At 48.9% G+C, this 25031-nt stretch overlaps 1 protein-coding gene across 7 annotated transcripts in view; it reads right to left on the reverse strand.

Moving 5' to 3' along the window:
* Positions 1 to 25031, reverse strand: part of GPM6B (glycoprotein M6B) — a 153632-nt gene that overhangs the window by 23958 nt on the left and 104643 nt on the right. For 3 of the 7 annotated variants that reach the window (XR_006816858.1, XM_045995294.1, XM_045995295.1), the window contains exons 1-2: positions 17588 to 17979; positions 9196 to 9315 (exon numbers count right to left, since the gene is read on the reverse strand). The exons of 1 other annotated variant lie outside the window; for it this stretch is intronic. Coding sequence is in view for 5 of the 6 variants with exons in the window: in XM_045995294.1 (XP_045851250.1) it covers positions 9196 to 9315; positions 17588 to 17648 (181 nt within the window). In the remaining variant the exon portion in view is untranslated. Of the gene's footprint in view, positions 1 to 5718; positions 5724 to 9195; positions 9316 to 17587; positions 17980 to 25031 lie in introns of those variants that run through there. 3 more of the 7 variants (XM_045995296.1, XM_045995299.1, XM_045995298.1) reach the window with 2 other exon arrangements.

A 25031-nucleotide genomic window follows, 5' to 3' on the forward strand; every position in this document is an offset into this window, starting at 1 on the left:
ACAAGGTCACGGATATGTCTCCAGAGTTCACATTACAAATAATCTTTAGGAAACCACCACTTGTTGAATTTTAGTGTATTATCAGGAGGAGTTTCACAAATACATGGAAAGGTCATGAAACCGTTCGAAGGTATGTCTAGAGACCAAGTTTTCATCACATACCTCACCCAAAACCCGTTATCCGAGATGCCCGGGGATGAATGCAGAGGCAGACAGGCGAACCCAGCTGTCTAGCAGTGAGTCAGGTCTCGAGGACATTTATAAAAATCTAAAACCGTACTCTTCTTCTCACTGAAGTTTTATTTTGTTTTGAGAAGTGGTCATCTTTTCTAAACATGATGTTAACGTGTAATAGATTTGTTATTGTTATTTGAAATAAGTTCATTATTTAATAAATTGGTTATAATTTCTAATGCAGAAAACATTGACAGATATAACCCCCATCAGCCAAAGGTTGTTGGGGGTCTTCAGGTATTTTTGAGAGTGCGAGAGGGACCTAACAGCCAAAAGCCTGTGAACCGCTGGCACAGGCCATGAAGAAGGTATCATGAAGTCAGTGGATGGGAAGCGTCCTGACAAAGCGCTCAATGAGAAGTCACTGGAATGACTTGCTTCTCCATTCTCTCCCGACCTTCATTGAACCCAAAAGTTCAACGGTCTAATGGGAAGAATGCCGCTACTATTTTTAATGATGCAAAGGAAATGACTTTTCAACAGATCTCTTTAAATTCTTATCCTAAAATTTATTAAATAAGAAAATTTCAGGGGCGCCTGGGTGGCTCAGTTATTAAGTGTCTAGCTTAGGCTCAGGTCATGATCCTGGGGTCTTGGGATCAAGCCCTGCGTCGGGCTCCCTGCTCTGTGGAGGGCCTGCTTCTCCCTCTCCCACTCCCCGTGCTTCTGTTCCCTCTCTCACTGCGTCTTTCTCTGTCAAATAAATAAATAAAAATTTAAAAAAAAAAGAAATTTTCATATTTGTGGCATGTTGTGAAAATCTTAAAAATAGATTAGCCTCTAACATTTGCAATATGGCATGAGCAGTACAAGATAATTATGATCAAAGTAATGACATCTTCACAAATTAAGAGTAAACAAATTCAAGAAATGGACACTTGGTGTTTTCCTTTGCCTTTTGTGGGAACCGGCTCTGGTTTTCCTAGCGGTCACCGTGGGGGGCTCGTTGCCTAGTCTGCCGGGGGCCTGGTGAGTCCGGGAGGCTGACAGAGAGCAGGCGAAGCCAGCTCTAGTTTCAGGTGACCGATCGGACAAGCACAGAGCTCTGCAGGGGAGTCAAGAAACTCGAAAACTGCGTGTAAGCTTTAGCAGCACTCCACCTCCCTGAGCATCTGGGCGACGGCATCCGCGCGCTCCTGGTGCACTTTGCTGTGTGTAAGGGCCCATGCAGGGGGCAGGGCACAGGGGGCCCCACTTGACAGTGGGGTGAGGGACATAGACACACAAGAAGCCATCTACGTACAAGAGAGAAGAGAACTGACTCGGGGACAGGGGGAGTGAGGTAGGGACGGATCTCCCTACCCTGGCAGTTAGGACAGATGGACAAGCGTGCAGGGGGGAGGAGGGGAGGCCCAGTGGGACGAGGGGCGTGTGGGAGAGGTCAGGACGTGGCTGACTTTATGCACACACTGGGGCAGCGTCACGGGAGAAGCCGGGGGCGCTTCCCTTGGCAGGCAGCGGGGACAGAGGCAGGTTCATGAGCCGGCGAGTGACGTGGCCTGAGGGGCGCTGGTGAGAAATCCATCTGGCCGGGCTGTGTAGGCGGGACTGGAGTGGGTGTGAGCAGAACGGGCCCTTCAGAGCTTTAATCAAAGGGCACAGGGTGTGTTCCACAGAGGCAGGAAGGATGAAAATCAGACAACGGTTGGAGCCATGAAGCAGCTGTTAAAAGGAAAACCACAGGCCCAAAATGGCATCACTTAGGCCAAGTCCCCAAGCCAGGGGCTTAACACCTAATCTCTTCGCTATGTCAACCTCTCCCAGAAATGCAGTCATAACCAGTCAGTCAGGAATTTTTTCAGTCAGCCAGCACCACAGTCTGCCACAGGGGTCGTCTGCATGAGAAGTCAGGACCCTGTGCTTTTCTCCCGAAGGCAAGAAGGGCCTTGCCTCGAACAATCCTTTCCTTCCGCTATAAAATTTCTTGCCCCACCCTCCTTCTTTGAAAACCCTCCATTTTGAACAAATACTGAGAGTCCCCTCTTCTTGCTCGATGGGATGCCGACAGAGTCATCCATCATTTAACAGAACCAATTGGACCTTTGCAATTTACTCAGTGGGATTTTTATTGTTTAACACAGTCAGCGTCACACCACATTGTACAGGAATGGCTGGGTTCGAGAAACGGTAGGGGATGTATGTGAACAAATCATCAGAAGGGCCATTCCAGAAAATGGAAACTAACCCAGGGAGACAGAAAGCACATCGGCGGTTGGTCGGAGAGGGCAGGTGAGAGGGAGGGTGTACAGAGGGACCTGGGGGCACCTGCGAGTCGAAGGACCATCTGGCCTGTGCTGCTGGTTTCGCAGGCACATTCGTATGTCCAACTTAACAAACGGGTCACTTTAAATGCATGCACCGTACGCATGTCAATTAAACCTTCCCAAAAAAAAAGACCTGTTTCTTAAGCTTGATGTTTACAAAAGACACTAGTAATTTTAAGAGGGTTGTGAATCTCTCTGGGGAATGAAGGATCGGCAGCAAAAGGCAGGAGCCACCCCTGACCTGGGTGGGGTAGTCTGGGGGGACAGATTCTGTGGCTGCAGAACCGACAGGCTCCTCTACTCGGTGACAGGAAAGTGAAGGAGCCACTGTCCTCAAGGAGAGAAGACCACGCTCTGGGGGGAGGAAGGACGCACTTCTACCCGGAAACATGTACACGGCTTGTGGCAGGCGGCCTCCTAAGAAACTTGCGAAGGTCCCCGCGCCTCCTGATGGTCACGCCCTTGTGTGATTCCCTCTCCCTGAGTGCAGCCTGGACCTAGGGGCGTGCTTCCCTGGTGAGGTTTCCAAAGACCATGACTTCTAGCTTGCCAGAACTTTCTCTCTCATCTGCTCACTTGCTCTCTCTCATGAAGCCAGCTACCAAGTCATGAGGGAGCTATGGGAAAGCACATATGGCAAAGAATCCAGAGAAGTCTTGGGCCGGCAGTCTGTAAGGGAGCAAGTCCTGCCAACAAGCATGCAGTGAGCCGGGAAGCGGATTCTTCCACGGTTGGGCCTTCCGATGAGACTGCGGCCTCAGCCGCCACTTTTGTGGCAGCCTCACTGGACATCCAGACACTGCTAAGCCAAGCCCAGACTCCCGAGCTGCAGAAACAGAGATAACAGATGTTGTGTCTAGCTGCTAAATTCAAAATTAACTTGCCACGCAACAGTAGATAATAAATAAGCAGCCACAGCTCTGGAGTTTGCCAGTGACTCGCCAACAGGATCCCCATATTTTTTTAATACAGAAAGACACAACGGCAATATAAGAACATCAAGAGGTCATCGAATTCGGTAGTGCGGTCTGCTACGATGTGGTGATTTAGTTTGGGGCATCTTGGTGCGTATAAACAGGTATACAAGTTGCCTTTGAATTTCAATTTCAGAAAGGTATCTTGAACTGAAATGATACTTTGCCAGAGATGGTATAACGAGGATACAGCTTCCTAACCACGGTTACGACCCTCTGCACATACGGTCGTGGCGCTCAAACTTCAGAGCACATCTGAATTGCCTGGGGAACATAGTAAAACATACCAAATTCCTGGGACCCATCCCAAGGTGGGAGGGGCCCGGGAATCTTAATGCTTAACCAGCATCCTTAGTGATTCTGAATCAGGGCATCAGAGGCTCATACTCTGAAACACCACTTAGAGAAATGACCCCCAAGATAAAGAAGCGCACTTGTCCTGATGAGCACTGGGTGATTAAAATAAAAACTTAAAAAAAAAAAAAAAAGAAAGACCGGGGTGCCTGGGGGTTGCAGTCAGTTGAGCAGACGGCTCTCGGTTTCTGCTCAGGTCATGACCTCAGGGTCATGAGATCAAGCCCCAATCAGGCTCTGTGCTCAGCACTGAGTCTGCTTAACACACACACACACTCTCTCTCTCTTTCTCTCCCTCCCCTCCACTCCTTTTCCCCACACACATTCTCACTCTTTCAAATACATAAAGCTTTTTAAAAAAAAGACCCCCAATATTACACTGGTTAAAATAGACACAGGCTTTATAGGTCACAGAAGAGAAAATCCGAAGGACACTGGAGGGCACAGCTGATGAGAAGAGCCCCTAGACATCACGTCACAGGACTTGGTTCATTACGGGGATGCTCAAAGAACCTGAAAGAGACCAGAGGGGCTGAGCTTCTAGAAAGGGCCAACGTGCTCTAGGAAGAAGGGCTGAGCCTTAGCCTAAAGCCTGTGAACAGCGAGTCCCCTCGGGGAGCAAGGATTCTGAAGCCTGGAGAGAAGAAAGAGAGGGATCCCAGATGATGATCTCAGGAAAGTGAGTGACTAGCAAAGTCTCTGGGTGTTGTCTTCCATAAATAGATTAAATCTGCAATGTGGGCTAAGAATGCAAGTATTTCAAGTCAAGGGTTGGCAGGATTTTCTTCCCCTATGAAGGGCCAGAGAGCAAATATTTCTGGCTCTTCAGAGCCTGTGGTTTCAACCACTCGATTCTGTTGTGGCAGGGAAGCGGCCACAGGCGAGCTAGGTGAATGGGTGGGGTGTGTTCTGATACCATTTTATTTACAAGAAATGCGGTGGGTGGCCTCACCAGCTTGGGCTAAGTCAAGTCCTCCCAGGAATGTCCATAAGCTCTGCTTATTACCACTGGGAAAGAGGACAGGGACGTAAACAGGGTTGTTTTAAGAGCGTGAAAGGCTCATTTTGGTCCCTTTACGTCCCCCAGCCTGACACTTTACCACTGCAATTATTCCTTGGGGGGAAAGCACCATCCACAGAAGTTTCCAGATAAAATGCAAGCATGACGGTCTTCAGAGAAAGGCTCATCCCACCTGCATGACTCTCTGACACGCAGAGCTTTCTGTTTAGCACAAAAGCCATTTTATATAAGCTTTTGACAGACATGGAAACACGTGGGTGTGTGTGGCTTATTTGTGAGTGAACAGGAGGGGGCGCCCGAAAGGACACGGCCTGGGGCGGTGGGCGGACTCGAGCCTCCTGCTTCACAGCATCTCCAGTTAGCTCCTAACGGTGCTGAAAGGTCTCAAAGCACAACTCATTTCCACGAACTCGAACGGAAACCCAGCACACGAGGGGTATCATGAAGGGAGCCAAGACCAGATGTCACTAATGCTAAGAGACGGGGGAGGGGGGGATGGCTGCTTTGGAGAATCCAAGTCGGTGGCCCTACAACCAGATGTCGTGTCTGAGAGAAAGCTCTGGATCTTCAATACTGATCCACGTGCTTTTCATCTCTGCCTTTCTCTGTCTGCCGGCTCGGAGTTGAGGGGATCAGCCACCAGACCAAGAGGCAAAGGGAGTCCTGAACATGGCAGCAGCTGTTCCATAATCAAGCATAATCACACCCCAACAAGACAGCTGATAAAAAACGAACATTCATAAACAAGAAATTATACCTATTTGGCTGACGTAATAACAGCCTTTGGGAAACGAGCTCTAAAATCATGACTCGCGGTCTACGGCACGTGTTTGTGAGGACTGCAGGTGATGAGAAAAATGGAACCATTGACCCATGGCAGGAAACCAACTGCCAAGAACTCAAACCACCACCAGCAGCACCACAAAACCCCCCAAACCCTCAGAAACGTCATCGCGGGGGCCTGGGCTGTGATTCAGTGGCCCTGCGTCCACGGTGAACCCTGGTTTAAGCCAAAACGCATGAGGGGTACAGGCTGGAGATGTGAGGGGGCTCGCCTTCCTGGGTCACACCAGGGCAGCTCCCCAGAACTCGACCGTGACCATGGGTGAGAGGGCATGCGCGCGCATGCTCCTTGGGTTTCTGGAATGATCTACGGCCTTCTCGAACCGAGCACCAGAACAATTCGGATTTGGGAAACGGGCAGAGAGGGGACTGGTGACTGGCGAAGGAGATGGTTTTGCTGCGTGAAGGGTCTGCCTTGGGGCATTTGCCCGGAGCCTAGAGGAAGTACCAGCATCTAGCCAGGCACTGGGGTATAGTAAGAAGGCGACGAGGGACATTTGAGAGTCTCTCCTAAGCTTGCACCAGCGGTCCCCTCGCCCTCTCCTTGCCACAAGGAGACAGACCTGTCCCGCTTGCGCTGCCCCTCCCCCACCCCCCTTCACCAAGACTTGAAAGCAAGGTCCCCCAGGAGGCCTGGCCTCAGACAAGCAGAAGAGAGAACCCAAGGTCACCGTCCTTCAAACTAACCAGGACTCAGGGCCTCGATGACAGGCCTCTCCACAGACAGACGGGGAGGAGTGAAGCCCCCGGGCAGTCCTCAGCCTTTGCAAAGAGAAAGAGACTTCTAGATCTCTAGAGGATAAAAAATCCCTTCTTCAATTCCTTTCCAGGTCTCCCTTCTTACTACTTGGGACTTCCTCTAAGCTAGTGCTTCTCAACTTTAACGCGTGTTGTTGGAACCATCTGGAAATCCTGCTGAGATGCGAGCTGTGAGCCAGCAGGTTTGGGTTGGGGCCCGAGTCTCTGCATTTGTCACAGGTTCCAGGTGAGGCCGGTCCGCAGATCGCACTCGGAGCAGAGGATCCAGCCTCTGGGCCTCCACTCGGAAGCCTGCACCACACCGTCTACACCAGCGTCAAGCAGCCCCACTGGGAAAGCCAGTTGGGGCAGCAGGCGGAGGGGCTCACTGCTGCCCCAGCCGCGTACAGGACGGGCATTTTCCTTTGGCAGAGATCAGCTCGGCCTCTCTGGAAACCTCTTCCCCGCCCCGTGAAAAGAAACTGAGAACTCGGGGAGGGGGGAGGAGGGGACACGCCAGAGCCATATGGAATTCTCTATTTTTTCCGTCACACCATCTGGTTTGGGATCTAAGTACAGAATGGCAACTGCGTTGATGTAAGAGCCAGCAGACTCTCCAAGCGACTGGGAAGGCGCTCACTCGGCTGGGTCGGGTCCCCTCGCACCAGGGCCACGTGGCTTGTTCCAGCCATAAACCGTCCCCAGGGTGTGTGCCCAGGAGGCACGTGCGTCCGAGGGACCGCAGTCAGTCCAGACAAAAAGGTCAGACTGTGTGCGCTTTGAAAAAGCCACTGCAGGATCTTGGAAGATGATTCTAGAAATCAGGTTTAGGGCTTTTGTTTTCTCACCCTCAGACAAGAGCCTGCTTCCTTGTTCACAGAATTCTCACATGAAGTCTCACCGGCAACGGGATACTGTCAGACTTCTGCATTTCTCCTCAGAGCGTTCCAGAATTCCAAAAGCTCTCAAAACGCAGGATTGGGTGGGGGGGTTTGGTATGGCTCACCCGGCAGCAAAACCGGTTCAGATCTGAGATTACTTGGCGCTTTCTAGCAGTTTCTGGTAACTTGGAAGCTTTCTTGTCCTGGTACCAAATATCTCCCCTCCCCTGCAAACTGTGCATATCTAAAGGTCCTGGGGCCGGTGGGGGGGGGGCGCTTTTTAAAAACAGCATGAGATACCCTTTACCCATACAATTCACCTGCGCCAGGTGTGCAGTTCGATGGCTCTGAGTTGTGTGAACATCACCGCAACGTAACTTTTAAACCTTCCCATCACTCCAAAAAGGATCCCTTGTAACCATTAGCAGTCACGGCCCACACTCCCTTTCCTCCAGCCTCTGACAAACAGGAATCCATGTTCTGTCTCTGTGCATTTATTAATTCTGGAAATATAATATAAATGGAATCAGACAATAGTTGGTCTTTTAAGTCTGGCTTCTTTCACTCGGTGTAATGTTTTTGAGATTCACCCAAGTTATAAGGCGTAACATCTCTTTCTACTTTACTGCTGAATAGTATTGCACTACACGAATAGATCATGTCTAACAGCAATTCTTCAATCAAGATTCCGGAACCCTCTCCATCCCTTCAAGGATCTATGAGAACAGATGTCCATGTCACTTCTCGCTCGCTGTTTCTAACTGGACCACGCGCGTGCGCGCACACACATTGCTGGTGCCTGACGGCCGTAGGTCAAAAAACAAAATGCATAATTCAAGATGCAGAAATCCGAAATCGGACTTCATGTTAATTAACCTGAAGCCACAATATGGGTTTTGAAGGAAAAAGTTGTATCAAACTGATGATAGGTGCTAGACTTTGGAACTCAATGCATGCCCTGTATTGTACCTCGGGGTTGCTCTTTCTTGAACTGTAGATTCTACGCGATCATTTCTGACCGATTCCTGAAAAAGTATGCAGTGCACCCATTTGGGAGAAGTAACACGAAGGAACACTAAGAAATCACGAAAAACCGCCACCGTCCCCTTCGATCCACATTTTAAATAACTTGAAGTTATAAATAACTTGAAGTCCTCTGACTTTTCACTAACTGAGCCGGGTCCTAAGATAGTTGTAGTCTTTGGGAAGGGGGAGGGTGGGCGTTGTCCCCGCTTCTGGGCCCCCTCCCCGTCTCACTCCAACCTAGAACCTCGCAGTCCTGGGGGACCAGTGTTCCTTGCGAGCCAGGAAACTAGAAACCAGACCCACCGGACCTACCTGACGGGATCGAGTACAGTTATCCGATCCTCATGCCATGGGCTTGGATTTTTCCTTCTCAAAGACAATGATGTTCAAACAGACTGCTGCAAAGCAGTGGGGCCGGGAAGCCACCTGGGGACACTCCCGGTCCTCTTGGAGCCAAGGCTCCTGGAGCGCCCTGGCCCGGTTCTCGGTGTTGTGGAGGAGGACACACGTGACACCCACCGCCACCCCCCCGCCGTTACTGGTTCAGACATTTGCAATTTTGGAGTCACCCCCAAGCTTTATGACATTGCACACTGCTCCCTTTGAGAAGAGGAGGTGAGGGCAAGGGAAGGGGAAGGTGGGAGAAGAAAGAGGCCAAAGATGGGGTGGAATGGAGAGGAGGAGAGAAAAACAAAAGATGATTAAAAAAATCGTCAAGGGCCAATTCCACCCGCGCCCCTGCGAACAAATTAATGCATCAAACAGAACACAAAGTAGCACCACACTGAAAGAGCCATTACAAATAATATTAAAGGTAACAGTTGACTTGCTATTCGAACTCGGCCCGAGGCTGTATTTACCTGGACTGCTCAAGGGGCTAGCCCTGTCCCCCAGGGTCGGCACGGGACGGTACTGGTGGTTCTTTGAGCCTGGGTACATCCAGTGGTACCTGCCAATTTCCATTTCAGCTCTGCTGTTCACTGCCAATTTCAGGTGGCAAAGAGTCAGTGTCTCTATCTCCAGCAAAGGTTCTACATCAGCATTTACTCTCTTCCCATACAGTTAAAGGAAACGACGAGTTTAAAAAACACGCGACTGAAATGCAACCTTTCCGTACCGGCTGATCACCAAGGCAGGAAGCATCGAGAACGCTGCCGTCTCCTCCGTTCTTGACGTTGACAAAACTCACCCAAACCGCCTTTTCCTTTCTTTTTGTCACCAGGATGTCCCCCCGCCTCCACCCCGCCCCTCAGAACACTCACTTTGGGCAGACGCTATTTAGGGTGGAAATCTGGCTTCTCCCGAGACTGCTGGTCTTTCTGGTTGTTTCCCTTTTGGACCAACAGAGCGTCATAATCACGGCCTCCGTGGTGGGGCCCGGCTACAGCCTTGAAAACCTGGCCAGTGGGCCCATGACTTGCTGAATCTTGGACCAAACTCCTGTCCTCCCACTGACACCTGCAGTATTCTCTGTCAGCTCGTCTTAAGCTCAGTACCTCGGAGTCCAGAATGTTCTGGATTAAATCCTGTTCCGATGACCTCCCAGTGTTTTAGAGAAAATAGGCTGACGGTCTTGGGCTCCAACCCCTGCTTCCTCACACACATGGTGACGAGTGGCCTCCTGGGGACATGGGTCCCTGTGTCATAAAAGGACTCTCTTTCCTACTTCTTAAGGGACTGGAGAGAAAGCTACGGGTCTGCCCACGTGCCTGACCCAGAAAAGGCTGCTCGTAACTATGAGTGCAGCCACAGTCTTAAAATCCCTAAGAGCTAAGAAGGTCAAGTATGGCCAGTTCACGTATGCCAATCACACAGAACCTCACAAGGGTTTCGGGGGCACAAATATTTAAGGAGAAAAAGGGATTCTGATGTTGACAGCGGCCATGATTCCATCAGCAGGCGGTCAGAATGCTCCACGGGGCCCCAGAGCCAACAGCCACAGACAAAGCAAACGTCTGACCAGGGGCACGGAGCACCTCGCAAAGCCTTCACAGAACCCCCTTGGAAGTGTGTGCAGTCTCCGAAAGCTCCCAGGGTTCTCTCCCACTGGTGAGTGGGGGCTTTTCTGGGTGCTGTTTCAGGGAAAGCCTTGATGGCTCCCACCAACTCTTTAAGGACATGCAAAGACGTTTAAAGATGTTCAAAAGGGGTTAAAAAAAAAAACGGGGGGCGCCTGGGTGGCTCAGTGGGTTAAGTCTCTGCCTTCAGCTCAGGTCATGATCCCAGGGTCCTGGGATCGAACCCCGCATCGGGCTCTCTGCTCAGCAGGGAGCCTGCTTCCTCCTCTCTCTCCCTGCCTGCCTCTCTGACTAGTTACAATCTCTATCAAATAAATAAATAAAATCTTAAAAAAAAAAAAAAAACGGATGCTAGAGCAAGGTCAGACCTGCGCAAGGACCTGCTCACTGCTGCCTGGTGGTCAGCCCATGCTTACGGGGCGCTGGTGAGACGCCAGGCGCCATGCCAAGCGCGCTGCACCTGTTCCCTCCATCATCCAAGGTCACGATGTCTGCCCCCAATGTCCTATGACATCGGGGCTCTGAGGAGTCTACCTTTCCAGATGGAGGGAACGAGGGCAAGAAGAAGGTCAGTCGCCCGCCCCCCTGATCATGCAGCTAGGGGAGGAGGAGCCCGGGGCCGCGCCTGGGCCGTGTGACAACAGAAGACAGGCCTCGAGACCACCAGGCCGGCCCCCTGTGGCGGGCGCAGCTGCTCCAAACCCCTGCTCTTTCGCGGAGGCAGCGGTCCGCCCGACAGGAGATTCTCTGAGGTCGGTGCGGAGGTGAGCTGTGCTTCTGTGCCTCCCCAAGAAAGGGCGCAGGTCCCAAGTGCCTGGTGTTATCTCAGGGTTCTGGAAAGGACTTAACTCTCAAGTTGCCCTGGGTTTAGAGCTCCGCGTCCCTGCCCAGGAGATGCTCTCTCGGATGCGGGTTGGGCTATGTTGTCTCAGCGCAACGATGCCCAGTCTTCACTCGAGCACTTTTGATCTGGAAATTTGTCATCGTCCTCTAAATACCGTTTTTCTCTCTCTGCCATGCCCAACGCACAGCAGGTGCCCCATCAGATGTCTGCTGGGACAGTATCTGGTTGAAGGCAAGGCAGCACCCTGGGACCCTGTGGACCAAGACACGGACCTCCGGGTCCCCCACCACACTGACCTCACCCAGGCCAGGCCATGCGTCTCTGCACGGACACAGCCATTCTCTGTTCTCCTCTCCTCATGCGTGGGGAAGTCTCCAGACAGTCAGGCAATCAGGCACAGGCTGCTAGGCAAGGACAATAAAGAACCAGGGACTGCCCAAAGCTTCTAGGTTTTCTGACCCAAACATGGCAGCCATGCCAGACATGCTTAGTTCAGCGTAAACACGGCCAGGTCAGCGTAAATAGCGTAAACACGGCCCCTCCAGCAGATGTGGCCATGGGGTCAGCAAGTGGGTGACTGTTTTCCAGTCCTTCTGGGAAGGCCTTTTCACAACAGTAAATTTTTCCCCGTGAAAGAAAAGAAAATCATGTCTATTTCCCATTTTGGAACCAAATCTTGGGAGATGTTAAATATAAGACTAATTCTAAAATTTCCAAGAGCACGGTATACGTTTCGTTTAAAAAGGCCAGGGTCCCAGCGTTTATGAGGGAGTCACAGGATTGCCAGGAGAAGCCTCGGCTTGAATGGTCTGTTAGAACAGTGTCGATGTGTCGACGCTGGGCAGCTGGCAAGAAATGGGAAAATGTCCGCACACAGCCAGGAAGGTCCCTGCTGAGGCCCTACGGAGGGAGGACGGCAAATATTCCCGCCAGGGAGCAGAAGCCAAGGACGGGCAGGAGACCTCCCAAGGCGGTGACATCTGACCTACTATGGACAGCGGGGACTGAGGGCAGCCGTGGTGGCTAATGGTGACCGTCACAACCATGGGCGGTCATCACCAAAGGTGGGTATGAAGCAGACGATGGGGAACTGAGGAAAACAAAACGATGCCTTGTACCTTTTTTTCCCCATTTACTTAGAGAGTGTGATGTATTTCTGCGACAAGTCTGGACTAACTGAACTGCGGGCCGGTCTACTTTCTGGCATCTACGAAATTATCACTGGAGCCAACAAAGTGTCAAAAACCGAGCTTCCTTCGAGAGACCATACTCCCTAGGCAAGGTCTTCGAAAGCTGGATCTATCGGCCTTCATTCGTGGGTATTATTTCAAATATTAAAGGAAAGCCCTAACACCACCATGAGAAATGGCAGAGGTCAGCCAACGATGGCCACCTGTTTTGTCAATAAAGTTTTATCGGCACTTGGCCCCATTTATTGGTTCATATACTATCCACGGCTGTTTCACGCTACAGCTGAGATCTGAGTAGTTACAACAGAGGCTGTGTGGCCTACAAAGCCTGAAATACTTATTCCCTGGCCCTTCATGGATGAAGTGTGCTGACCCTGGCTACGGAATGTGGCTGGTAAGGCTTGGATATAGAAAGAAGTCAACGCCACTAATCCAGTTGGCCTCCAAGACAGGAAGTTAGTTTATTTTCTCTTTTCCACAGGTGTCTGGAAGAGACAGGTCCCTGGGCAGGCTGAAGAGGAAAGTTCTCCCCTCTGCTACTGCCGTCCTGCTATGCAATCCACCACTGAGATGGCAAAATTACGGTTGATACCAAGATCCTACTATACGTAATGGTCCCTAAGATGAGTTAAGGGACCCTGTACTCCTGTGCAGCGTGCTGGGAGGATAGAGGACGGGTGATGTTTCAGAGGAGAGTATTAGTAAATGAGCGAGTGAATGAATAACCCGGCACATTTGGAGCCTCCCTTTCTTACAAGCGAGTGTGTGTCGCCTAGTTCCTCCATCCCACAGCCATCCCCATTCCTGGCCGGCCATCTCACAGGGCTGGACATTTGGTCCCAAGGAGAAAAAAGCAAGAACGTGTCTCTGGAACAATCCCATCCATCACCAAGTCCCAGTGAGGGGAAATTTACATCGTGGGGACGCTCACTGGCTGTTGCACACGTTCTCTGATACATCAAGGCTCCCAAGTCATGCCATCAAGATGATTTACTCTAAATTGACTTGTAGTTTCAAGTCACGGAAAAACGCGATTCATAACAGGACAATCGGAACTTGAGGTTTCCACCCAATTTCAAGCAAGGCAAATCTAAATTTCCAGAAAGGGGTGGGAATTCTTTGTCTCCTGAAATAGCAAGGCCAAGCCTTACAAAATATGCTAATGGAAGCAACCGTATAAAAGTAGGAGATGCGCCAAATGGCTCATTGAGATCTTCACCACGCTTAACTTTCTAAAAAAAATAAAGTAAAATAAAATAAGGTAAAAGCAAGCTGTCTCATACCTACCACATACGTCCAGCACCATCTGGCCTGGCAGGCCTTTCTCTACAGCCTAGTCCCCAAACACCCTCTCTTCAAATGTCCTCCTTGGCAGATCCTTCGAGGGAAAAACTACATCTAAAACTTTCTCTGTACAGAACTCACATAATCAAGTTAGAAATTGTCAATAAAAAATCTCAAAATCGAATCACACCTACATCACCAGGAAGAGCATGACACATTAAATGTGTCCCTCAGGGTTTTTAGCTCACAGGCGATATATTCTGGAAGAGTTTTCTTCCTAAAAAAAAAGAAGATAGGGCCCAGAGTGCACGCATTTAAACCGCAACAAACAAAACCCAACCTAAACACGTAAGACATGACATTTGATCCAAAAATTTAAATGAACGTGTCAGTTTCTCTACCCAAGTCAACAATCTGAATTCGTTTCTTACGGTGCTTACATCCTAGAGTTTTTTTTTCCAATTACACATTATTTCCCATTTGCTACGTTGTTCGTCCTTTTTGGTTTGATGCCTGGAGCTCTCCAAATTATTTCAGTGGTAATTCCAGGCACTTTAACTACCTCGACTCTAATGGTTCCAGTAGATTCCAATTCCCTACATGTAATAAAAACAATTTGCATCACAGATTTTTTTTCGCACAGCACAGCAATTGAATCAATTGTTTCTCTACCCCTTGACTGAGCACTCCCAGCACTTCGAGATGCACTGGCTTTCACAAATGAATGGACATCAAGTAATCCTCCAGAGAAATAAATAGAAATGTCTTGATTGGTGAGGCTCATGATCTGGTTCTTTGATTCTGTCCTATTCAGTCCTTCCACTAACCTCACTTCAGTGAAACTCTTTATTCAGTCCTCATGCTTCCACTGAATGTGTCCCATGTAAAGACCGTTATTTGTAATAACCTGTGGCATTTCTTACAGCCATCTGAGAAGACCAGCTTGCCGTCCCTAAACATTTCCGCATATCTCCTGAGTACTTCTGGGGGAATTTTGACCATCTAAGTAGTGTTCTGTGGGAAGAGCCATGAGGCAGTTTCAAACACACACACACACACACACACACACACACACACACACACACACGCATACATTTTTTAGGGATTTGGATTATGTTTTTTGTTGAAATAGGAACAAAGTCCTCCCGGTTTAAAGAAACAGCTCTCTTTGTCCTGCTGAAGGAAGTGAGGCCAGCTAACGAAGTTGAGGTCAATTTATAAAGTTTAATTTCTATTCTTAATCATAATCCAAATAATTCTCCAAAGAAGTAATGATCCAAAGCTAAATTCGCACTGGGCAATAAGACCCCAGATTAAGAGGTAGGTATAACACTTAGCACCAACTACTAAAAACAAGTGGGAAAGGAGGAGCAGAGAGGGGGCAAAAAATAGATGTGCGTGAAAAACGGTGTGGGAAGTGACAAAATGTACAGGATTAGATTTCGGAAATTAAATCCCTTGCTGAAAGGCTTAAAAGAAAAACACAAAAAAACCCAGATCCACCAGCTCAAGAATTATATAATGCCTTCTCCAATGATGTCAAAATTTTCAACGTACATTTCAAAGAAATCAACATTTATCTTGTATATTTCAAATGAAATCGGAGTGACAGGCAGGCAGAAACATTTGTGACGGTCACTGCATGCCTGTGTGTGCGTGCGTGTGTGTGTGTGCATGTGTGTTTGCCCAGAATGACAATGGGCGAGCAAACGGGGAAATGATGAAGATGATACTTGTCTGGGTTTTTGACTTGGGTGCAGCTGGCATGTGAACTTGTTCATCTAAATTAAGAGGAGCAGATAAGCCATCCTCCAGATCGGCATAAGTGGTCCCGTAGTGACCGCAGCCCCCGTGGTGGCAGCAGACACACACGCCCGGGCCCGTGTGCTTACTCACGACTGAACTCTACATGTGGCTGCTTGTGTTCCCCTGCCATTTCCAAATGACCTCCACAGCTAGTGTTTATCCATGTTGGCAATTTTTAAAGTTCCTCCAGGCATTGTCTCTTGCTTCTGATTTTGTCTCTGAAACCGTGGCTAACTAGCTAACGAGGTTTTGCCTACAGACGGTCGATGCCGGTAGTACAGCCCGCAGATCTGGTGTTAAATAGTATTTAATTGCTGTAAAATAACAGCCGTCCGTAACTAAATGAGGAAGAGCTATGCAGTTGTGCAGTAAGGATTTTATCCTGGTTTCCTGGCCCTCGCTTGCTTTTGGAGAGGAAAACAAAAAAGGTATGGTTTTGCAGATGTTTTATTAATGGTTTTTCAATGGTTACTTTATTAATATGGCAAATACCATATTAATAAAAAAGTGGGCACTACATGAAATCATCTGTTTTAGGAAAACATCTCTGTGAACCATGAGAGACTAGTACGTGATTAGGCCCTTGCAAAAACTTCATCTCTCATCATCACGGAAATCAATCGTTACTTTTATCTCCATTCCTCAGCTTCATAAATACTCCCCAGAACTTCTCTTATTGCTCTTTGGCCACTCATATAAATTAAAAATACAGACATACGAGAAAAGACAAAGTTTCTGTTTTGTTTCATTGGTGGGGGGGAGGTTTCATGCAGGGATTGAATTTAACTGCCAATTTTAAAATTACAATACTTAACGGCACTGAAATACACACTTCAAAATGGTTACAATGGCAAACTTCATGTTATGCAGATGTCATCAGACTCTGAAATTTAATTAGTTGAAATAATGAAATTGCGCTGCTTACGAAATGATGTTATTAAAGTACCGTGTACGGGAGAAATTCTGCATAAACACAAGCAGCTTTCTACCCAAGCCTGCTGTTAGGCTCAAGCACATGAATTTGCCATGTTTGTAGGCGTAAAATGGTTGGCTATTTCAAACATCTTCCTAAGTCAAACGGAGTTGTGCTCCCGCCCTGCAAAATCACTATTGTTTTGTCCCTGTCGGTCGATCTCAGGGCCGTGGGAAATAACCTTGGCATGAAGGCTGGTGATATTAGAGCCACTGCAGGTGTAGTACGCGTTCCTGCGCCTTAGGAGGGTCTGTAACTTTGCCTGCGGGAGACAGGTGAGCGGCATCTCACTGCATTGTAATTTAACAGTGGCTGAGCGCGTTCTATGGGCTATCGCGCTTGAGATCAGTTTTTATCTAGGAAAAAAACAGATGAATTTTGTCTTCTACTTTCTGTCATTTTCTTACTGCAAAACACTTATTACTCTGAAAAGGCCATTCCCTGTGTCAGCATTGTGATAAGATTCCCCTGTAGGGACAGGACCTTTACCAATTCTCCTCCTCCAAATCTCCAAGTCATAAAGGGCAGGGGACCCCCCCCCCCACCCCTCTACATCAGCACCAGGACCACAGAGCTGATGTCCCCTCTCTGCAGCTCCCACTGTAAATGGTTATCACATGTCACAGTCAGGACCCGATGCATGGAAAGAACTATCATACTCAATAAGAAAACTAGAAAATGTCCAAAATCACTACAGCATTAGCGGAACCAAAGCCATTTAGTTTACGCCCCCCCCCCCCCCCAGTTCTTCCCCAGAATTAGCAGAAAACAACGCATTCCATGCCCCTGGAATATAACATGCAGAACGTGGGACCTAAGTTATGACTCATTATATTAATGAAAAAAAAAAAAAAAAAAACCAAAAAGACCGTTTCCCCAGTTCAGCTACCCAAGGTGACAAACTGCGGACATCCTGGGAAATCCCACACTAGGTAAGAAGATCTGGAACAGGACTGGGCTGAAGAAAGGCTGCTCTATTAATTTAACATCAGCCTACAGGCAAAAACCACCCTGAAAGCAGACCATGCCAGAGGGATTGTTTCAGAGCTATTTTCCAAGAGACACAAAACCGGGCTACCCCTTTGAAAGCACCCCAGTGAAAAGCTGGAAACAGGCTATTGTCAGAGCGCTGGGTACCTTTTCTCTCTTGGCTTTGTTCAGTATTTTCCTCGGCAGCAGTTTCCATGGCTGGCTTCATACCATCCACCAAAAATGCTTTTCCCCGCTCCCCAATACACACTTTTCCCCTCCTCTTCCTTTTCTTTTGGGCTCCCCTCCGTCTCTTATTTACACCGCGTGATTGAGAGGTTCTGTTCTTCCCTACGGTAGATTACAGTCCCTTCCAAGATGCAAAAGGCTCGGCAGCGTCCGTTTCCCCTCTGCCTACTGGTCCACAAAGACGGCTGCCAAGGAGCCGGCAGGCACACGTCAGCGAGGATCCCAGTTAGAACGCGGCCATCCTGCGCCCAGTCCCACTGCGGCTCCCCGGGGGACGGCCGCGCCCCCGCCCGCCTGCCCGCGCCGCTTGCTCCCGGCCAACTGCACCCACTGAATGCTAATCAGCTCTCCCAGGGAGGAACAGATTTGTGACATCAGAGGACGGGATGTGGAGGAGAAGGGGAGGGAGGTGGGGGGAGAGCAAGCGCGAGCCCCTTCCCAGCACGTGACTCAGCTGGTCCGGACTTTTCTCTCTGCAGAACGCGGGGCTTCCGTCCCTGCAAACTCCTTCCTTCAGTGGGGGACCCCCTTGTGGGGCATCACAGGCCGGCTCAAGTTCACTGACCCCACCCCGGCAGAACACCGTCAGAGGACCAGCCCGTGGTCTCTGTTGCATTCGCTTTCTTTAGTATTTGTCTTTCACGCTATCTCTAGCTAGCGAGCTAGACTTAAAGTATATATATGATAATACTGGTATATAATTATATGTTAGATACGTATCATAAGATATTTATTAAAGGGGCGCCTGGGTGGCTCAGTGGGTTAAAGCCTCTGCCTTCAGCTTGGGTCATGATCCCCGGGGGTCCTGGGATCGAGCCCCGCATCGGGCTCTCTGGAGAGCCTGCTTCCCTTCCCCTCTCACTGCCTGCCTCTCGGCCTACCTGTGATCTCTGTCTGTCAAATAAATAAAATCTTTAAAAAAAAAAAAAAGAAGCATTTACCATTTAAAAAAAAAGATATATATTAAAGAGGAGAGAAAAAAAATACCTAAGAGGGAAGAAAACCCACCACATGGCCACAGCTGTATGCAGTGTGGCATCAGGATTTTCACCCGTTCCCTGTCTGCAACCAACGTTTGTGCCAGAAAGAGAAACTTGAGCTCGAGCCCAATTCATAAAAAGGTATCCCTCCACATTTAAAAGTAAGCATGACACTCCCAAGTCCATCTAGCTGACATTTTGGTGACTTTCTGGAATGAAAATGAAAATAGAATGCTTTTCCTTACTGGCCATGACTAGTTCTATAGAGGGTTTTATTCATTAGAACCACTCCCTCAAGGTCAAACTGGTGTTTTCCAGAGCGGTCTCAACGTTACCGCGCAGATGACGGCTACCTGCTGGTTTCAGGAGCCTCCCTGCCTATCCAGATACTCCGGGACCACAGTTCTCAACGCATCCAAGCATAGGAAATCCTTTCTCTGGGTCATGAGCCATATGTTTCCAAGCATCGCTGGTTTCTGTGCCATGATTTAAGGATTTGGTTGACCCACTTCCCTTCACCGTCTCTATTAAAGATATTTATAGAAACTCAAGTCAACTACAGGGATGAATCCTGAAAACCACAGGGTGAAGGGTTCTCTGACCCTAGCAGCGGGCCGGCTAGGTGGGTTGAGCGCCCAGCTTAGAAGCAAACATCAAGAGAAGTTAGAGACCACCCCCCCCAAAAAAAAAACTCTTCCAAGATTTGATGCTTTGTTGCGCAACGCTTACAAAGGAAAAAAAAAAAAAGTGTGAGATCCCAAATCAAAATCCTCCAACAACCTGATCTTTTAATGCCTTAGTGTGAGATAATCCCCCAAACCTTCTACATTCCATACCTCTGGCCCCTGGTAAGCCAGAAAAGATTCTGAAAACTCGTTTAGCCTGTTCCAACGTTTTCTTCTGATGTTACTTCTCATTTTTAACCTTAGCCATGCTCTGAGAAGTCTGCACCCACAGTCAACTCTTCCTTTAAATGACGGCTCCGGACAATTTTACTGTCTCCTGGCGAGAGCAGTGAGAAGCATGGCGGCCTCAAACTTCAGACAGAAAGAGATTCGTCTGTGATCTAACTACGTCCATGGGAAAACCTGATGATGTGTCCAAACAGGATGGCCTTATGCATTTTTGCAAAGACTACTTAAGTGCATTCAGAGCAAAAGATGGCGATTGTGACTTTGTGGTGGGTTTCTCCCTCAGCAGTTTCGGGGAGAATGAAGACCAAAACAAAAGGCAACTCGGCACCGAAAGGGGCGATCACGGCTAGCTATGCAATTGGTTTTCTTTTTTTTTTTTTTTTTTTTTAGATTATTTATTTATTTATTTGACAGAGAGAGAGAGAGAGAGAGATCACAAGTAGGCAGAGAGGCAGGCAGAGAGAGGGAGGAGGAAGCAGGCTCCCTGCCAAGCAGAGAGCCCGATGCGGGACTCGATCCCAGGACCCTGAGATCATGACCTGAGCCGAAGGCAGCGGCTTAAACCACTGAGCCACCCAGGCGCCTGCAATTGGTTTTCTTTTAAAAGCAGCCAGCAAAACCACTCAATTCTACACCTGACGGAACACTTTTGGCTCTTACTTAAGAATATTATTGTTAGATATTGTTAAAGGGGGAAGAGCATATACATTAAATACAGAAGACATTTTCAATTTAAGGACAACTCTGGTTCTGTATCAGTCTTAGAAATCGAAACCACTGGACAATATATTCACAAATTCTCTGGGTGATACCTTGACCTGTGTTCCCCTCGAAGAACAACATGCAAATGAGCCAGTCACCATTTCTGCCCTATTCACAACTTTCCCATGTTGTTTTCATTAGGCTGATAACATAGGACCATTTGCTTCAAGGGACCTCTACCAAGAGCCTCAAAATCTTGCTGATGTTTATGAAAAACCATCCGGGCTGGAAAATAGCATGATAGAAAAATTGTCAACAGCAAGAAAGAAGAGCATACATTTATAACATTTCTGGGGTCTGCCCCCATTTGGGGCTGGAACAATTAGATGCATATAATGAGTAGCATGGGAGAGGTCTTCATAAAGCTGGAAAATATTCTTTGAGCCCCCCGAGTTAAGTCAGTCTGACTGAAGGGCAGACTACTTCCGAAAGCCAAGACGGGAATAGCAAATACGGACACAAAATGGACATATTAGATCAGACGACACAAAACTGAGAGCACGGACTAAGAACAGAAGCTTCACAGGGTTCAACACTTGCAAGTTGTCTGCAGAATTCTAGCCAGTTCCATAAGCAAGCACGGACTCGCCTTCCAAGCGCTAACTTCACAAGACGGTGCCTGTCTGAGTTGCCCACAGACTGATGGGCCCCAGAGAAGCCTCTGAAACCAGGGTGATCCTACTGGCTACAGGTCCTCTAGTATCACAACAAAGAAGATGAGAGGAGGGAAAGAGAACTTGGGGAAAGCTTTGCAGAGCAGACCTGAGCGGAGCTGGCTGTGTGGTTGGGAATGGCCAGGTAAGGGAGGGTAGGGAAGGGTGGAGAAGGGAAGGCAATTGTAGGAAAGGATGGGGCAGGGCAGGGCGGATGAGAGCAGGAAAAGGTAGAGAAGGGAGAGGTAGAACAGGGAAGGGGGAGAGCATCCCTGGAAACACTGAAAAGCTCACAAACTGGAAAATGGTACTGTCGGCGTGTTGGGGAGGTGATTTTTCCCACAGAGGGTCCAAGAGCACGCTGGGGGTCTGGAGCGTGTAGGAGCTGGAGGCTGGTAGACTGGGAATCAGGTAGGTGGAACACCTTGCTGATCCCAGAGGCAGACGGGGGAGAGAGGGAAGGCACGAGAACAGGTCTGACCTGCGCTTTACCAAGGTCATCGTGTTGGTCATGAGGCTGGCAAACAAGCCACCGTGAGGGCCGAGCTCTGGCACCGGGGGACCCTGGCGACCTCACACTGGATACGTGTACCTGGGAGTGGAAAAGGCACGAAAGGCAATCTGGAGTTTCCAGCGTGGATGGGTGAGGACATGGTCTTGGTCCCCCGGCACACAGGAGCTCCTCCGTAAATATATTTTAAATGACGGGTGAACAAATGACCGGTAATAGACAAAGACTAAAAACACAGAGATGAGAATTTAAGGAACATGGTCTCTTGACTATAAAGGGAAAGGGAAACCATGAAAGGGAGGGTCAAAGAGGCTGAGGGTGGAAAATGCGAGAAGCAGGGGAACGAGGCCGAAGTGGAAGGCAAAGGGGTAGAAGAGGGTCCGCAAAGGGCAGAGCGTCGATTTGGGGACAGTCCCGTGCTGGCAGTGTCCCATGTGGTCCAATACCAGAGAAGGAGCAAAGAGGATGAGGCCCGACAAGCAGAAAGTATCTTTTTACCACTGCTCAGTCACTGAACTTCCAGAAGAGTCTGGGTTGCGTGATGGCAGGAGAGGAACAAGACACCTGGGGCTTCTCCGCCAGCCTTCCTCTCCAGTTAGGATGCTCCCGGGGACACTGTCTTTCCATGACTACCTTCCCAGGTTTGTTACAAACGGTTTGGGCCAGCACTTCCGCCGCGTGCTCGCTTGTGTGCAGGGTGGGCGGGGGGAACCACACCAGCAAGCAGCCTCGCCACACCAGCGGGACGTCCTATATCTCAAGTCAGTTCTGACACTCGCTACCCAGGGGCAGCATTGGGGTCCCGCAGGTTAAGGGCTCGGTCCCATAAGACTACCGCCCCCCCCCCGCCCCCCTTCCCGATCGCCACACACCCCTGCAAATTCAGGTGCCAATTCTAAGTCTGGCTGTCACTCAGCTACAGATCGGAGGCTCCAACGACCCCCTTCCTTCTTGGATTTATTTAATTGGACCAGCTTCTGGAACCTAGAGGAACATTTTACCTACTAGATTGTGGGTTTATTATAAACAATACAAAAGGACACGAATCAAACGCTAAATGAAGAGCCGCACAGGGACCAGGTATGGGGAAATGCACCAAGCTTCCAAGCCCTCTCCCAGCACAGGACTGTCCCCAAATCGCCAGGTGTTCACCGAACCCTGTCCTTTTGGGTTTTCATGGAGGCTTCATTACAGAGGCACAATTGATTAAATCATCAGCCAGAGGTGGAGATTTGGGTTGGGGGTGGGGGGATGAGGCAGCGGGACTGGGACGGAAAGTTCCATCACTCTAATCACAAGTAGCAGACTCCCAACCTTAGCTTTCAGAAGTCAGTCACCTCACTAACATAAAAAAGACACCTGTGTGGCTCTCCATTGCAGGAAATTCCAAGGGTTTCAGGAGCTCTGTGCCCCCAGTGAAAACCAAATGTGTATTTTTTTTAAATAATAAATCACAATTCCACATGGCTCCTCGTAAATTTGCCTTACGTATCTCATGTGTCTGTGACCAACTACGGACAGGAGTGTAGAGCACGACAAGGCCACGGTGAGAGACGCTCGTGTGGGCCACTGTGGACGTCGTCCTCGTCAGGCGACTGGTTGGTTCGCTTGTTCATTCACATGTTCATTCATTCGTTCATTCATTCATTCAACCAAGGTTCATTAAGCACCTACCACAGGCCAGAAATGGAGTCACCATATTCTATATTACGTGGTTGTGGCTGTTCAGTCAACTGGGAATTGATCGAGAATGGGATAAACGCACGAGACCGCACAATACTCGACTTCCATAGTCTTATCAAGGTCATGAGGCTACCCATCAAGTTTGTCAATGCCTACTCCTTCTGATGTGGGAAACAGAGGCAAAGAAAAAATAAAATGTCCCTACTGCCCACAGCCCACTGACAAGTCCTTGCAACAGGCAGAGTGACCTCCCTCTAGAGACTCGGCTGCCTCGATGCTGACACTTGGCCAAGGGCAATCTTAGCCCACCACCTGGGATCCTTTAGCATACAGAAATTCCTCTGGAAACTTCCTTGATCTCTACCACCCCCACATGTGTTACTGATCATCCCCCAAGCGTATGGCCCGCTGATACACCTCTGAAAAATCCCATGACTGAGTTTTTACAAGAAACAGGAATAAATGACCTTTTCCTAACAATAGCTAGCCCTGTCAAGGTCCTGGAAACCTTGTTTCCAAAATACCTTGGAGACTTACGCCATCCCTAACCTCTTCCCAACTTGAAAGTATAGAATCAGTCACCCTTCACAACCCCAGTGCCGCTCTTTCTGCCCGCAGGTCCTGTCCCCGGGCTTTAATTAAACCACCTTATTGCATCAAAAATGGTCAAGAAGTCTTTCTAGACCATTCCCTTCTGAGCCCCAACAATTCCACATCATTTCCACTTTCCTGAAATTATATTATAGGTTTCTTCTGGCCTCGGAATGAGTCCTCGGTGGGGAGTCATTCAGTCACCAAGAGGGATGTTTCCATATTTATTCAAACTACTAATTCCTCTGAAATCCGCACATTTCCACCAATGGTTTTCCCCCAAAAGCCCAGCCTCTTAGTATCCGAGATGCAGCCTCCTAGTGGCCCCACATCTCCAGGGAACAGACCCTTCTTCCTCTCCTTCCCACTCTTGTCACTGTTTTTTTTTTTTTTTTTCCCTAAGATTTATTTGAGAGCGAGCAAGCATGGGGTGATGAGGGGGGCAGAGGGAGAGAGAATTTCAAGCAGACTCCCAACTGAGCATGGAGCCTGACGTGGGGCTCAACCTTACAACCCTGAGATCACAACCTGAACCAGAACCGAGAGTTAGTCACTTAACCGATTGCGCCACCCAGGCGCCCCACTGACCGTTTCCTTTACAGATCGTCTCTCTTCTCCTGGTGGATGGATGCTCCCTCCTTTCTAAGGAGCCCACATGCCCTCCCGATTCCCCAAACCCCCTCTTCTCACCCCTGAGTAAGGAGCTAAGACTGCATTTGTGGACGACCCAAACCAAGACAAGCGACTCGCAGCCAGTGAGTTTCTCCAAGCCCCATTTTTTCCACACGGGTTTCTGGGGCCTTCTAGGAGGCCTTCTAGGCCTCCACATGCCTCACGTAATTCACAGGCCCAGGCATAAGCCTTCCTGTGCCCCCCAGAAGGAAACTGGTCCCCAGAGACAGCCTCACGTCGCATTCTCGCATTCACGTCGCATTCTTGCATGCTTGAACGGATGCATTGTAAGTAAACTGTGTTTTCAAAGAAATTTCTGTGAAGTGACTCCTACTTCACATTACTTCCCATGACAAAATGTAAAGAGGTGTTCCAGCAGCAAGTATCTGAGCCTTGGAGGGAGAAGAATTACAAAAAGCACAAGAATTCTTAAAGCTTACCTTTAGAGCAGAAAAGATACTTTTAATATAAAGTAGCAATAATATTCAACATATGAATGCATCAGTGCTCTGTGCAAAACGTCGCATAAATTAAAAACCACCAGAAGTAGAAACTGAGAGCCGGAAATGGGGAACGGGATTGTTTAGAATTCAGTCT

The sequence above is a fragment of the Meles meles genome, chromosome X (assembly GCF_922984935.1).
Source record: "Meles meles chromosome X, mMelMel3.1 paternal haplotype, whole genome shotgun sequence".
In the NCBI taxonomy this organism is placed as follows: domain Eukaryota; kingdom Metazoa; phylum Chordata; class Mammalia; order Carnivora; family Mustelidae; genus Meles; species Meles meles.